Below are 14,033 nucleotides of genomic sequence, written 5' to 3' on the forward strand. Positions count from 1 at the left end.
AAAGTTTCCTGTAAGGGGTAGGGTTGGTGTAGGACAATAGAATATACGGTCTGTACAGTAGAAAAAACATTACGCCTATAGAGAGTCCCCACAAGGATAGCAAACCGTGTGTGCGTGTGCGTGTGCGCGTGTGTTTGCGTGTGTGCGTGTGTGTGAAAGTGGTCCAACAGCAGGATCAGTGCTACTGGGATCCAGTACTGTTCTGAGTAATTACCTGGTTCTGATGGAGACGGATCAACTGAAATCAGACTGGACTGCCTCACAGTGATGATTTATGGAATATTTCTCAATTAACCTCTGTTTGTCTTTCAGTTCATTAAAACACAAACCTTTTTTCCATTATTTGTGCGTTTTCTATGAAGGTGTCAAGTGTTGTTTCTTTATATCTCCACAGTTTTTCCTGTTTTATTAATAGTGATGGGAAAACCGGTAGTGAATAATCCTAGTTTTGTAATCAAGCTCTTCTATTCGTGTAATTTCTGCATCACAAGTGTAAAATGTAATTGCAAAAGTGACTGTTTACAAACGCTCTCAATCTGCCATTGCTCATACAGTTAGTCCCACCCCAAATTCATACTATTGGTTTTGACAATGCTGCTGTGTCAGGCTGGTACTGGTAGAGATCCTCAGACAAACAGCAGTGTTTTGATAGTGCTGAAGTGTTTAAACCTTTCACAGGAATCAATCAATTGCTGGGTTTGAAGAAACTTTTATTTTTTTTCCTAATTTTATTATATACATGTACATTTATGAATACAATAATACATGCCTGCTGATCCTGAAAGTCACTGGCTAAACAGGCTCTCAAATTTTTGTTACATGTAAATGATTGTACAGAAGGGCTAATATAATACTTAAGCTGTTCATAATTCAACAACATGGCCACACTGCGCAAACAGTTTGAATTGCATCCTAATGTTGGGAGGTGCAGCTGTATTTTATCTAAAACATGTAAGCTCCTCTTCACTTTTCAGGCATAATGTCATGGGAAAACCTTCACTGGATCCTGTCTGTTTATCAGTTCCCACACTGGCATCTTGTTTTCTTGAGGGGGTGAAGTTCATGCTAAATCTCACAGATGAACGGAAAGAATAATCTGAGTCCTCTTTAAGAATTTTCCACAGGAACAGTTCAGCTCTCTCACAGGCTGTTTGCCAAATTATTCTCTCTTGATTGCTCTTCTTTACTAACTGTCACTTCATGTGTCCCAGATGGTATTGGTGAACTTTTGTGGTGTTCATTCTCCTCTCCTCCCTTCTGATCTCTGTATTTAACCCATACGCACACAAGCAGACCACTGCAGTGTTTCCGGAAAGCTGGATCACAGCAAGCGTACAGCAGAGGGTTTAAACAGCTGTTCACGTAGCCCAAACAGATGGAATATGGATGGGCTGCCACCAACCACTGGTCAAAACTGCAAGAAAAAGGAAGGATGCCCAATTCCACCATAGCGGAGAGTGTTTTGTTGGTGTGGAAGGGTAGCCAGCAGAGGAAGAAGGCTAGCACAAGGGTGATAATGATACGGAGGAGCCTGCGTTGGCGTGTATGATCAGGGCGCGGGCCTAGGCTGAAGTGTTGGGAAAGAAGGCGCCCCAGCCAGCCATAGCAGAGCAGGAGCACTACAAGAGGTAACAGGAAGCCAAGCAGGGTTGATTTTAATCCTAAAGCTGCTGACCACATCAGCTCTGCCTGCTCAGAAGCTGCTGGGTCCAGCTCACTTGAGATCAAACTGGAATAGTCCATGTCACACAAACAGGAGGACGCATGTCCATCCTGCCCATCGCCATCATCTCCCTCTTCCAAATCCACCTCCCTAACAGTCCGCAGAAGCAGAGCAGGAAGTGCCAGGATTCCAGCTGCCAGCCAAACACTACCCACAATCCACTTGGCGCGTGTGGTTGACCGTCCCTGCTTTGAGCCATTGCCACGCTTTCGTGTGATGACGCAGTAACGCTCCACGCTGAGCCCAGTCAGAGAAAACACGCTCGCATACATGTTCAGTGCCACAATGTAACTGCTCACCTGACACAGAACTTGGCCAAAGGGCCAGTGGTAGCCCAGCGCTGTGTATGCCGCCCACAACGGCAGGGTCATGACAAAGGCCAGGTCAGCCAATGCTAGACTGGCTATTAAAGACTCTGTTACTGTACGAGAAGATGTAGGGGAGGGGCAAGGAGATGGATCGGGGGTCTGGGAAGATTTGGAACCGCTTACAATCCTCCCACGGCCTCTCGCTCGGCGGTCCAGGTACACCCATAGCACCAAGCCGTTACCTAGGGAGCCTACGACAAACACCAGGAGGTACACGCTTGGAATCAGCACCCAGGTTGCAGACCATTCTCTGTAGTCGCATGAGGGAAAGGGAGAGGGTGAAGGGAAGGGCAGAGACCCGGACATCTGAGAGCCACACACTTGCACCTAGTGTAGAAAGCAAGTGGATGACATGAGCAGGAATGAGAACTGAAAGTTTCTTTTTAAGGGCTTGAGAGGGGAAGAATGGTTTGGAAAAAGAAACGCTTCTTTATAAACTGATGATGGGAGCACTTGTCTTTCCCCTGGATTCTTGTTTGTTCTATTTTTAGATGGTTCCCACGAATTAGTTGAAAGAGTCAGTGACTTACTTCCTCCTCAATCCTCTTCAGTTTCTGTGGGATATCACTGACAGACAAAAGAAAAAAAAAAGGTTATTGGAAGCTGTGAATTAAAAAACAGATGAGAAAGGACTTCTCATATAATTTCTGGTTATGTCACATACTGTACATTCTCAACCCGTAAATAACCATCTTATACACTGCCTGGCCAAAAAAAAAAGTTGCACATGCTAATATTTTGCTGGATCACCTTCAGCTTTGATAACGTAGTGCATTTGTTTTGGCATTGTTACAACAATGAAAATGATTCTCTTTCAAAATTTGAGCCTGATGAATCTTGGCATTGTCATCTTGGAATATGGCCATGGGATACTTCTTCCAACGTGGTTGTTTAACAAATAAAAAGCTAAACTATAAAATCAGATAGTGCTAAAAGAACTTTTGCCAAACATATAACATGCCAGAAGCATAATCAATGCAATAATGATCCAATCACTCCTAAGTATTTTCTTTTTTAAATACAAACAGGTTTTTATTTTATTTTTTTTGGCCAGGCAGAGTATGTTATACTTGTATAACAGTATGGACATAACTAATCCACGTCAGTAAATACACTTCCTAATTCTGCAATAAAAAAAAATGTTGCATCTCATTCTCCTTTTGTTGTTGTTGTGTACTAATCTAGTGATGCACATACATGTACAGGAAAAACTAATAAAATCTATCCCACAAAAGCAATGCTTCTCTATCACACCTCAGGTGGACATACAACATGAAACAAAGCATCTCATACCTGTTTTTCGTAAGAGTTAGCCTCTGCTTCTGTTAATAAATGTGTCTAGTTCCCTCTTCTGTGTGATTAGTCTCTGTCTGTTTTCAGATTATCTTTTTAAAAGAAGGACAAAAGTTACTCTGTATCCATGGTTTTCTCTTGATCTCTCTCAACGTCTTCCCTCTCCCAGAATCGAATGCTTTTTTTATGTCTCACCTACTGAGAAGTGTCTCTTTAAATACCCTCTCCTCTTTGTGTCCATTCCCTTTTCGGTTCTGTCCTCCTCCTCTCTCATAGGACCACCCTGTAGCAGATTTGTGAGATCTCCAAATAGTCCCCCTGCTCTTTAACAGACTGAGTAAACTCAGAACACCTCAGGCTTGAAAGAAGCTTTATACACATGACAATTCTTTCACCGTAGCAAACAGCATACCTCTGGCCAACACTACCACTACATACACAACGTTGTATTAGCAAAGTATGCATTCTTACAAATAATGGGTTACCTAAAACATTGGGAGATCAGGAAATCAGAGACATTATGTGTGACCCAATGTTGTACTGACTGCGTTCACTGAATTACACTGGAGGGTGATTTTATACCAAGACAAGTGAGAGTTAGACCTGTACATTTGCATACATTTCTATATCAGCACATGCCTGAAGAGTTTGAAACATCTTTGCGAAAAAAAAAAAAATCCTATGATTGGGAATTCATTTTATATACAGTATAATCGCCATATATCTACATTTCTGAAGCTCTAAAGTAACAATTTCTCATAAATTTCATGCTGTTAAGTTCAAAGAATACAATGAGGAACTTGCTATACTTTATAATTTTCTGTTAAGTCTTATTTCTGACTGCTTCTTCCAAAATTGGTCTGGACAAGAGACTTACAAGAAACTTTCATATGGTGGGTTGCAGAAAATAAACAATAAACATGCCATATCAAACATGGCAAATTGAATGTAAAATACGATGTTAATATGTTTGGAAACATATCTTAGATTATAATAGATTATCCCATAAATAATCAGTCTCACATAAACTCGTGCACATTTATGTGAACTGTTCACCTGCCTCAGTTTAACTAATAAATTCATTGTGTTGGTTCTGTTTGAACTCAGCTGCATGTCTGAGGTCCTGTTTGAACTGTTTGAGTCTTGTGTTGTTTCAACACTTCCGAAACTCAGGGATTCCCTATTGTGGGCTTTGTGTGTTTTTGCATGTTGACGCTCTCAATATGTGTGTGAATGAAAAAGGGAAAGTATTTTGTCTTGAAGAAAATCTTGACAACAGGACAGGAGTCAACAGGACAACTATTTATGATGCTACACAATGACACACTGCAAATATTTAAAAATGCAACTATGTAAATGTTGTTTTCTCAAACTAATAGTAATGAATATGTGCAGAGGACAATAGTCAGGAGATGAGATGTTGCTCACAGAGACTTTTATTAGCAGTGGTAGAAACAGATGAAATTTCCTGTTTGCATCTCCATTTGAACTAGTCAAGACCAATTACTGAATAAAACAAAAAACATTGAGCCAGTGGGAGGCCCACCCTAAAGATTTTGTCCAGTGACAGCCCTGGTTACTGCATAGCATATGTAGAATATAGACTTCACATTATCCTCAGTGCCAGAGAGACGTTCATAGATTTTTATCCTTGTTCCTAATTGATCTCGTCTGCACAAATAGTGAGGGTCTATAAAAAGGTCATGAGGTCATATATGAGTTAAACACACTCTGTACCAAAAGCACTGGGTCAAAATATAAATTGCCTATCATTGATTGTACAAAAGCAGAACTATGTACCATCTCTTGCATCAGTGTCTAATAACTCCAACCAGAAAATAATTGATAGACCATATGAAAATTATGCATTTTAGAGCCATGCATAATTGGAGATGTATAATCATTAAGTGGTACAAGATTAGTTCTTATTTCAGTGTACTCACTGTAACCTACTTTATATTTGCATGCCTTTAATTCTATATGCATAAGAAAATATTAAGCATTCCCCAAAATTAATTTGATATTTGCAATGCCCTCAGCAGGAATTCTGATCTCTTATGTTTGATTATTTTTTCACCATCAAAATGCAACAACCCATGATAAAAATGAAACATACCCATAAAAAAAGTGTTCTTAAAATTTGATCTAAATTTATTAAGAATTCAAAATGGAAATATTTGAAATTAAAGGCATATTCTATGAGATGAACCTAGTTTAATGAAATCACTTAAGAAATTTGCCTAAATCTTAATGTGACAAAAGCTATAGATATAATGATACCCAAGATACACGTCCCAACACGCTATTTATATTTATATACAGTACATTAACATTTACATACTATTTACATACACAGTACCCCTTTTCTTATTTTCTTAGAGAGAGAGAGAGATTATTCATAATTGATGACGTCTTTAAATGATTTTTCCGTACATTTCTGCCATAGGCTATGTACATTAACTGACAGTCACCACTGATAAGCTACCACTAAATATTGTAGAAACTTAATTTGCTGTAAAGTTGCTTGCAACGATTTGTATTGTGAAAGGCGCTATACAAATAAACTTGAATTGAATTGAATATATATATACATATACATATATATTGTTGTGCTCTCGTCTGTAACGTTAGTTTATCAGTGTCCGTGGAGGCATGAAGAGAAGCACACAACAAAGATAATCCGTTGCAGGAACTTTACTTAGTAAAGCATAACTTTACAACAGCGGGGTTTATGCTCTTGCCCAGTGCTGATGGGTTTGACTACAACCATCTGCACCGGAGCCTGCGAGCATACTGACGCTAAACATAAACAACCAGTAAACTAGTCCCGTGTAATGACGTAACAGCATCTAATTGGACAATACAGACTCATTATTAGTATATATAACATAACTGTAACTCAGCTTATATTTAGTTAACTAACACTATAACAATATAAAATTGAGTTTCCGCCAAAATCAGTTTTGTATCTGGTCGGTATTGAAAAGTCCATTTTTAATTTTACGCAAAATGCGATATCCGCCGTGTTATTCTGTCATGTTTTCTCCCTATTTTTCCAAACCGCGACAAACGCCAGTCTCCCTTTTCTGCAGAATGCGATATATCCGCTCAACCAATCACAGCGCACCATTCCACGCACTCCAGACAGTAATGGCGGCGCTTTGAATACACCCGGCATCCTAGTTTTCCTCATCTATTTTGTACTTTGTGATCAACAAACAAACAAAAAAATTAGGGCTGCACGATAAATCATATGTGATTATCATACGCATCTCGTCAGTAAAGTCGGTTCTGTGATTAGTAGTAAATCTCCATCACATGCTTTCAGATGGAGCGCCATTTAGCCGTAGATCACTGACAAGCTACGCAAAATCGCATTCATTATCGCAGATGAATCGCCTTCGATTATGAACACGATATTGCATAGCTTGTCAGTGAACTACGGCTCTGTGTAGTAAATGCTGCTCCATCTGAAAGCACGTGATGGAGATTTAAAAAACTGTCAACACCTAGAATTATACAGAAGGTGTTAAGGCGGAAGAATGTCAGAGTAGAATCCCTCAGGCATTGACCTAAGACCTGTTTCAACAATACTAAGACCCATTATGACAGAAATGCTTTGTTATTCATACAACATAAGACCTCCTAACATCTTAAAGATATATGTATGCATAGACTTTATTTCATTTTTTTCACACATTCTCTGAAACACACAATAACATGACGTACATAGTTAAAAGAACAAAACTGTTATGCAAGTCTCTTGTCAAATGAGTGAAAACAAAAGACAAACAGACGTGGACAAAGTAAAATCCAGTCATCTCAGTACACACGCATGAAGACGTGGGTTTTCTTGTGGTAATAGCTAACATCACCTTCTCTATAACAGCAAAGATGAGTAAAAAATAAAGTAAAATAGGACTGATGTAAAGCTATGCTCCCTTTAAAAAAAAAAGCCTACTCACAACTTGTCTTTATATTATAAAAGGTGAGTTGCATATCACAAATCACAAGCATGTCACAAAATAAGTTTCGAGTTAAGCCTGTTATGCAAACAAGCAAGCAAGACTGGTCAAGTCAGTGGTTCACCGCAAACAAATCAACAAAGAAAAGGTCAAGTTATTTCTGCCATATGTACATTAACTGACAGTCACCACTGATAAGCTACTACTAAATATCGTAGAAACTTAATTTGCTGTAAAGTTGCTTTGCAACGATTTGTATTGTGAAAGGCGCTATACAAATAAACTTGAATTGAATTGAATATATATATACATATACATATATATTGTTGTGCTCTCGTCTGTAACGTTAGTTTATCAGTGTCCGTGGAGGCATGAAGAGAAGCACACAACAAAGATAATCCGTTGCAGGAACTTTACTTAGTAAAGCATAACTTTACAACAGCGGGGTTTATGCTCTTGCCCAGTGCTGATGGGTTTGACTACAACCATCTGCACCGGAGCCTGCGAGATAACTGACCCTAAACATAAACAACCAGTAAACTAGTCCCGTGTAATGACGTAACAGCATCTAATTGGACAATACAGACTCATTATTAGTATATATAACATAACTGTAACTCAGCTTATATTTAGTTAACTAACACTATAACAATATAAAATTGAGTTTCCGCCAAAATCAGTTTTGTATCTGGTCGGTATTGAAAAGTCCATTTTTAATTTTACGCAAAATGCGATATCCGCCGTGTTATTCTGTCATCATGTGCTTTCAGATGGAGCGGTATTTAATACACAGCCGTAGATCACTGCTATATCGCGTTCATTATCGCAGAGGAGTCGCATTCGATTATGAACGCGATATTGCGTAGCTTGTCAGTGTAAGTGTTTTTATTTATGATTGATCAGATTTTGTGTAACTGATTCATTTTAAAAATCTGGCTCAAAAGAATGATTCATTCACAAATCAGACATTGTTATTAGTGATGATGCACTGAAATTTCGGCAACCAAAAATGTAATAAGTCTGAATGTATATGTGTGTGTGTGTGTGTGTGTGACCCTGGACCACAAAACTAGTCATAAGGTTTCAGATTTATACATCATCTGAAAGCTGAATAAATAAGCTTTCCATTAATGGATGGTTTGTTAGGATAGGACAATATTTGGCCGACATAAAACTATTCTAGAAAATCTGGAATCTGAGGGTGCAAAAAAATCAAAATATTGAGAAAATCGCCTTTAAAGTTGTCCAAATTAAGTTCTTAGCAATGCATACTACTAATCAAAAATTAAGTTTAATATATTTACGGTAGGAAATTTACAAAATATCTTCATGGAACATGATCTTTACTTAATATCCTAATGATTTTTGGCATAAAAGAAAAATCTATAATTTTGACCCATACAATGTATTTTTGGCTATTGCTACAAATATACCCCAGCGACTGGTTTTGTGGTCCAGGGTCACGTATATATGTCTTTTATTACCATTCTGGACAGACTTTCCATGAATAAGGAATAGTTCGTTTCACTTTTGTCAAAAAAAAACAAAAACAACACGTTATTTGGACAGAGAACTATTAAATATATTAATTAAAGGAAAAAATCCTGGAACAAAGCACATAAATAATTATTATAAATAATGGGGTGTTACAGTGATACTTGCTAATAAACTGCTATATAAAGGTTACCGATATATAATTTTTATTCTTTAAAGCACTGCAGGTTGATTAGAAGCAATGAGATGCATGATACCGATGATACAGATGCACTGTAAATATTTAACAGAATTCTCAAACTCTCGATTTGCATAAAACTGCACGTTCCTTTTATTGGTCACATAAAGGTTCAGTAAGTTTCGCTGGCTATAGTGGTAACAAGAAGCTAATCAGTACACTGAATAGACTACATGTCTACATATTGCACACAATGTTTTTCAAGAGATTTTAAGTTTTAAAAGAGACATTCATAAACAAGGCAGAGGAAAAGCAGGCATAAAGGGTTTTTATGAAAATGACTATGATATAACACATTAACCCTTTGAACACGTCAGCATCAGAACCCTCGCAACCCACTCAGTTGTACTTTTCTGGGTAACAGGATTAGCCGTGAAAGAGTACACATACACAAAGCAACACTGAATTCAATACACTATTATCAGATGTTTCCCTTTCACTATTAAGTGCAAAACTAAAAAATACAAGCTTTAGCTTAAAAGCTTAAGCAGTGAGCACACACAGGTTTAACATACAGCTGAGATTTAAGCTGTGAATGCTTCTTTGACCAATTAACTCAAGATATAGAAGATCTCTGCATTCTCACTGCATGATACCAATACCAGCTTTACGAGGAACAATGCAGAAGCGCATGTGTTTGTGCCGTTTTAGAGAACACCCCACCAGAAGAGTGCTAGTGAGAGCAGTATTCCCACCACAGAGCGGCTGGACACAGACACAGGTGCTGTGTTACACAGGTCAGTGGCACAGCAGGAGAACTTGAAGCTGGAAATTTTGGGATACTTCTGGGCGAGTGTGCTATGCTCACACTCGGAGTACTTTATACACTGCCTGTATGTGTCACCACCTAGAAAAAAAAAGGAGAGCGGAGAGATATGTCATGCAAAGTCAAAGGGTCATGGAAATGGTTGGGCCATTTTGACAGTTTGTTAGAATACAGAAAGACGCTATTATCTAAGAGTGAGTGAGCTGTCACCTCTCTCGTAGATGGTCACGCAGGCATCATCATAGTAGCAGTCTCGAATTTTAGAGCATGTGCCCGTGTAGTCTCTACAACTGTAACATTTAATGGCAGAGCCTTGAAAGACACAGAGACAGAGATAACGTTTTTGCAAGAATAGTAATGCAAAATAAGACAAAAACACATCTTATGCATGGTGAAAACAGGGTCATTGGCAATACATACCAAGCCCCACCAGAGCCAGAACAAACACCACACACACTCCAACAGAAGCTTTCATAATGCCTTCAGTTTACCAGTCTAATGCTGACAAAGAGAGAGAGGGGAATCTGAGAAATGTACAATTTGGATTTGTCTGAATGTGACTGCATGATATGTTCATTCTAAATTTAGATTTAAAAATCTAATTCAATTAAAAAAAATAGTTTTAGATCCTTAGGAAATAAAGTTGATCAGTGTTAATGTTTAGACTTGTTACAGGTTAATGCATAAACACCATGCCTGTAGTTGCTTCAGTAATTCACTTTCTCACCGTCATTTTCTTCTAAACCTGTGTGACTTTCTTTCTTCTGTGGAACATAAATTAAGATATTTTGAGAAAAGTCTGTTTGGTGAGTCAACCATCACCAAAACTGTTTGGTTACCATTATTCTTCAAAATATATAGTTCTTGTGTGTTCCACAGAAGTAACAAAGTCATACAAGTTTAGAACAACATGATGATGAGCAGATTATTATTATTTTTTAATTACTAACATAATCATAAGAGAAAGAATTGTGGGTCATCTAAGGAGCACATAGTTTTGCTGAGATCCAGTTTTGGCCAATGATCTGGCCTGTATTATAGCTACTACTATTATCACTGCAACTACCACCACAACTATTATTGTTATTCGCTTGTTGTTATTTTGTATTGTAATCATTAAGCTTTAGACATTATTGAATCTATTCTACTGTATTTTGTCTTTTGAACTTCATACAGAATTCTACAATTCTGAACATGTCAGCCTTTTATCCTATTGCAACTCATCTTGAATCACATATTTACAATACATATAAAAATATATGTAACATATTTATATTTACGGCATAACACTTGCCACAATGTGACATTTATGAAGAAAAAAAAACTCTTGTTCTGAGAACACAGTTCAACCTTTTACTCTAAAATTGAACTTTGCTCTTAATGTATGCCAGTGTTTTATTGTTAAACCAACAATTTCATTTAAATGTAAATTTGGATAGGATTCACACACAAAAAAAAGTGTTTGGAGAGTCAACAAACTAAAAAATTTTAATTTTTTGGACCCAGCTGACAGCTTGTCTCCTTTTTATTAAATTAAGGACTTATTGATTGATGGATTTTCTTTTCAGAATCTATAGTATTTGTAAAACAGAAACCAATAGACTACCTTAAATCAAATGGCACACATTTTATCATAATTTTCTACCATGACTTCAGAAAAAACTGTCTCTGGAAAAAGTCAACATGTTTAATGCTTTATAGTTTTTTTAAAAGTTGTAAAAATGCAATCTAAATCAGCCTGGTTCACAAGCGAAGAATATACTAAGCAGTATGCCATAACCTCTCAGTTACCCTTCTGTAGTCTTACCCCAGTGTGAAGAAGGAATCCAACCACAGACACATCCAAACCAGTCTGAAAACTGAAGAGATTGAGCCACTCACACTTTCTTAAACACGCCCACAATGCTCTTCAATTAATCTTTTGTGCTTTTAATTGTATATCATTCTACTGTCCTAAAATATTTAAATGTAATATATTATCAGGTGTTGTGTGTTGATTTTAATTTAAGAAATAAAAAAGAAGAAATAATATCGCTATAACAATTCATCACTATAAGAGCTAATTAATCACAAGTAATGTACTGAACATTATGGCAGGAACAGTCTCCCTGAAACTGAGCTATGCTATAGTATAATATTGATAGTTTAGCATTGTGATTTCTGTAACTGTTGAATTCCAGCATTATTCTGTTTTTAGGAATGAACCCGCAATGAGAGAACCTTCTCTATAATCTTTCTTCAATATGTGGTTGAAAGCTGAATATTAAAGCTTTCCATCCCACCGTTCAACATACATGTACAATGTTTATATTCTTACTTGCATAAACAAGACACAAAGTCTCTCATTAGCTAATTTATGTCATTTTCTATTTCATTTGTCTGTCTTTACAATTCTTGTTTTTAACATTTTCTGAGCTGAGCCTTTCCTGTTGATCAGCACTCCTAACTTTATGCTACATGCTCATGCCCTTAGTTCTTCTTGAACATTCTTTTTCCTTCTTATAAAATGCCGAATCAGCATAGGATTTACATTCTTATGTATATGCAATTTTTTAAAAATACAATAATTTATAAAAAATTATTCTTTCACAACCCTTTGGCCACACCACTAGGTCAGGCTTCAGCAGACATTGGCTTTCTGGATGGCTCATTACTGGACAGGGGGGCACACGAGGACTCAATTCTGCTGTAGCACAAGAATAGCTGAACTACGTGAGGTTGTCAGTAAGAGAATGCACATGATCAAAATCACTCAGCACAAATCACATGTAGGCATAAAGGGCGATTAAACATACACTGGTGTGCAGCGAATTGTGATTTGAAGTCATCTGCCCTGAAAAGCCTACATGTCTGATGTACTGGCCCTAGTGTGGGTACTTGAAGGAACTGAGGAAAATGAATTGTCAAAGTACTTAAAATACGTTACAGAAATTTAGCATTTTCTCTCTTTCAGAATAGTTTAAATGAATGAGTAAAGAGATGGGAGAAGATGTGGGCCAAAAAACAAAACGGCTTAACAAAGAAACATCAGTCTGACTACAACAAGGCCTCTTCAACATGTTGCCATGACAACTGACACTATCGGGGTGGGTAAGGGTTAGGATTTGGGTCAGAGTGACAAAAATGACTAAGTTTTGTGTTGTGAGAACAATAGGTGTATTCAGAGATATTCCAGAGCATGAGACAATAGCACTGAGACTGGCTGGTGATCAATAGATCAATGGCCTCTTTGTGCTTCTATAGTAGAACGCATCCTGATCACAATGGGAATGTAAACAAATAATGTGATAGTGAAACACGGTATTGATACACCATTACCTTTTTATTTACTCCAAATAAAAATAAAAATAAACCCTCACACATACAAAATAAAAAAAAGGAGTAATTAACTAATCAGAGGTTCAATAGGGCTAAACAGAGAACATAATAGCAAACTGTTGAAAAATCTCACTGCACAGCATTTTACAAAGATGATAACATAATATTCAAACCATGAATATCAAAATCATACACATCTCTAGGCAAGATTAGCTCACATTGCCATTAGGAAGGAAATGGGAAGAAAACAGCAAAGAAATTCTTAAGTCTGCCTAGATTTCATTCTGTACAACAAAGACATTTTCTGATCATGTACCTCTTGCACAGGATTTTAAGGAGATAAATGTGGAAAGTCACAATAATGCTATAAACTTCTCATAAAATTATCTTTTGTTATTAACACCAGTCTGTGTAACCTCCAGCCCTTAAGATAATCAGAGCTAAAAAGATCCTTTACAGTACACCAATGTGTTCTGGCTGACCTTCTGTTTACATCCATCCAGCGTTTCTGAGAACAGGGCAGAAGCACCTCTGAACAGCTAACTAGTAGAGAACTAGTAGCAAGTAAAGTTAAATGATTGCTTGCACAGGTTAGCTGTTGTTGGCGTGAACTTTCACTTCACAAGGTCTGGACCTCAGCCTGCCCCCGAAACCCTCAGTGCAAACGACACAAGAACAAACATATATACACAAGCACATACATGCTACACAATACCTGAGGTCTTGTGGAGGAAATGAATGGGATCAATTTATTTTAGCCTTTCTGTTAAGTATTCAATCTATATATCTATATCTATATATATATATACAGTGGGTACGGAAAGTATTCAGACCCCCTTCAATTTTTCACTCTTTGTTATATTGCAGC

At 37.3% G+C, this 14,033-nt stretch overlaps 3 protein-coding genes across 4 annotated transcripts in view; all 3 read right to left on the minus strand.

The window, feature by feature from the left end:
• Positions 1–978: 978 nt before the first annotated feature.
• aplnr2 (apelin receptor 2) lies at positions 979–2,456 on the minus strand. Its single transcript, XM_016445174.1, has one exon. It carries the CDS (start codon positions 2,395–2,397, stop codon positions 1,141–1,143), a length of 1,257 nt encoding a protein of 418 aa, XP_016300660.1. The 5' UTR covers positions 2,398–2,456; the 3' UTR covers positions 979–1,140.
• A 6,538-nt stretch (positions 2,457–8,994) lies between these two features.
• LOC107657098 (CD59 glycoprotein-like) lies at positions 8,995–11,716 on the minus strand. 2 transcript variants are annotated; one of them, XM_016445103.1, is made up of 4 exons: positions 11,655–11,716; positions 10,268–10,348; positions 10,058–10,159; positions 8,995–9,928 (listed from the first exon to the last, which is right to left on the minus strand). In XM_016445103.1, the coding sequence occupies exons 2-4, from the start codon at positions 10,320–10,322 to the stop codon at positions 9,729–9,731; spliced, it is 357 nt and encodes a 118-aa protein (XP_016300589.1). In that variant the 5' UTR covers positions 10,323–10,348; positions 11,655–11,716; the 3' UTR covers positions 8,995–9,728. The 2 variants fall into 2 exon arrangements, with proteins under 2 accessions (XP_016300589.1, XP_016300590.1); XM_016445104.1 differs by lacking the exon at positions 11,655–11,716 and adding an exon at positions 10,521–10,575.
• Positions 11,717–13,945: 2,229 nt separating this feature from the next.
• Positions 13,946–14,033, minus strand: part of LOC107657087 (F-box only protein 3-like) — a gene marked incomplete at its 5' end in the record, with an annotated part of 10,997 nt that continues 10,909 nt past the window's right edge. The window contains one exon of the mRNA XM_016445095.1: positions 13,946–13,958. The remainder of the gene's footprint in view (positions 13,959–14,033) is intronic.

This window comes from Sinocyclocheilus anshuiensis, unplaced genomic scaffold (assembly GCF_001515605.1).
Source record: "Sinocyclocheilus anshuiensis isolate Anshui unplaced genomic scaffold, SAMN03320099.WGS_v1.1 scaffold944, whole genome shotgun sequence".
NCBI lineage: Eukaryota > Metazoa > Chordata > Actinopteri > Cypriniformes > Cyprinidae > Sinocyclocheilus > Sinocyclocheilus anshuiensis.

Excerpts from the sequence above, each read along its gene's own strand:
- aplnr2 (XM_016445174.1), bottom strand. The coding sequence starts at position 2,397 with ATGTCCGGGTCTCTGCCCTTCCCTTCACCCTCTCCCTTTCCCTCATGC.
- LOC107657098 (XM_016445103.1), bottom strand. The coding sequence starts at position 10,322 with ATGAAAGCTTCTGTTGGAGTGTGTGTGGTGTTTGTTCTGGCTCTGGTG. Across the intron at positions 10,160-10,267 it reads TCTGGCTCTGGTGGGGCTTG|GCTCTGCCATTAAATGTTAC; the intron begins GTATGTATTGCC and ends GTGTCTTTCAAG. Across the intron at positions 9,929-10,057 it reads CGTGACCATCTACGAGAGAG|GTGGTGACACATACAGGCAG; the intron begins GTGACAGCTCAC and ends TTTTTTTTCTAG.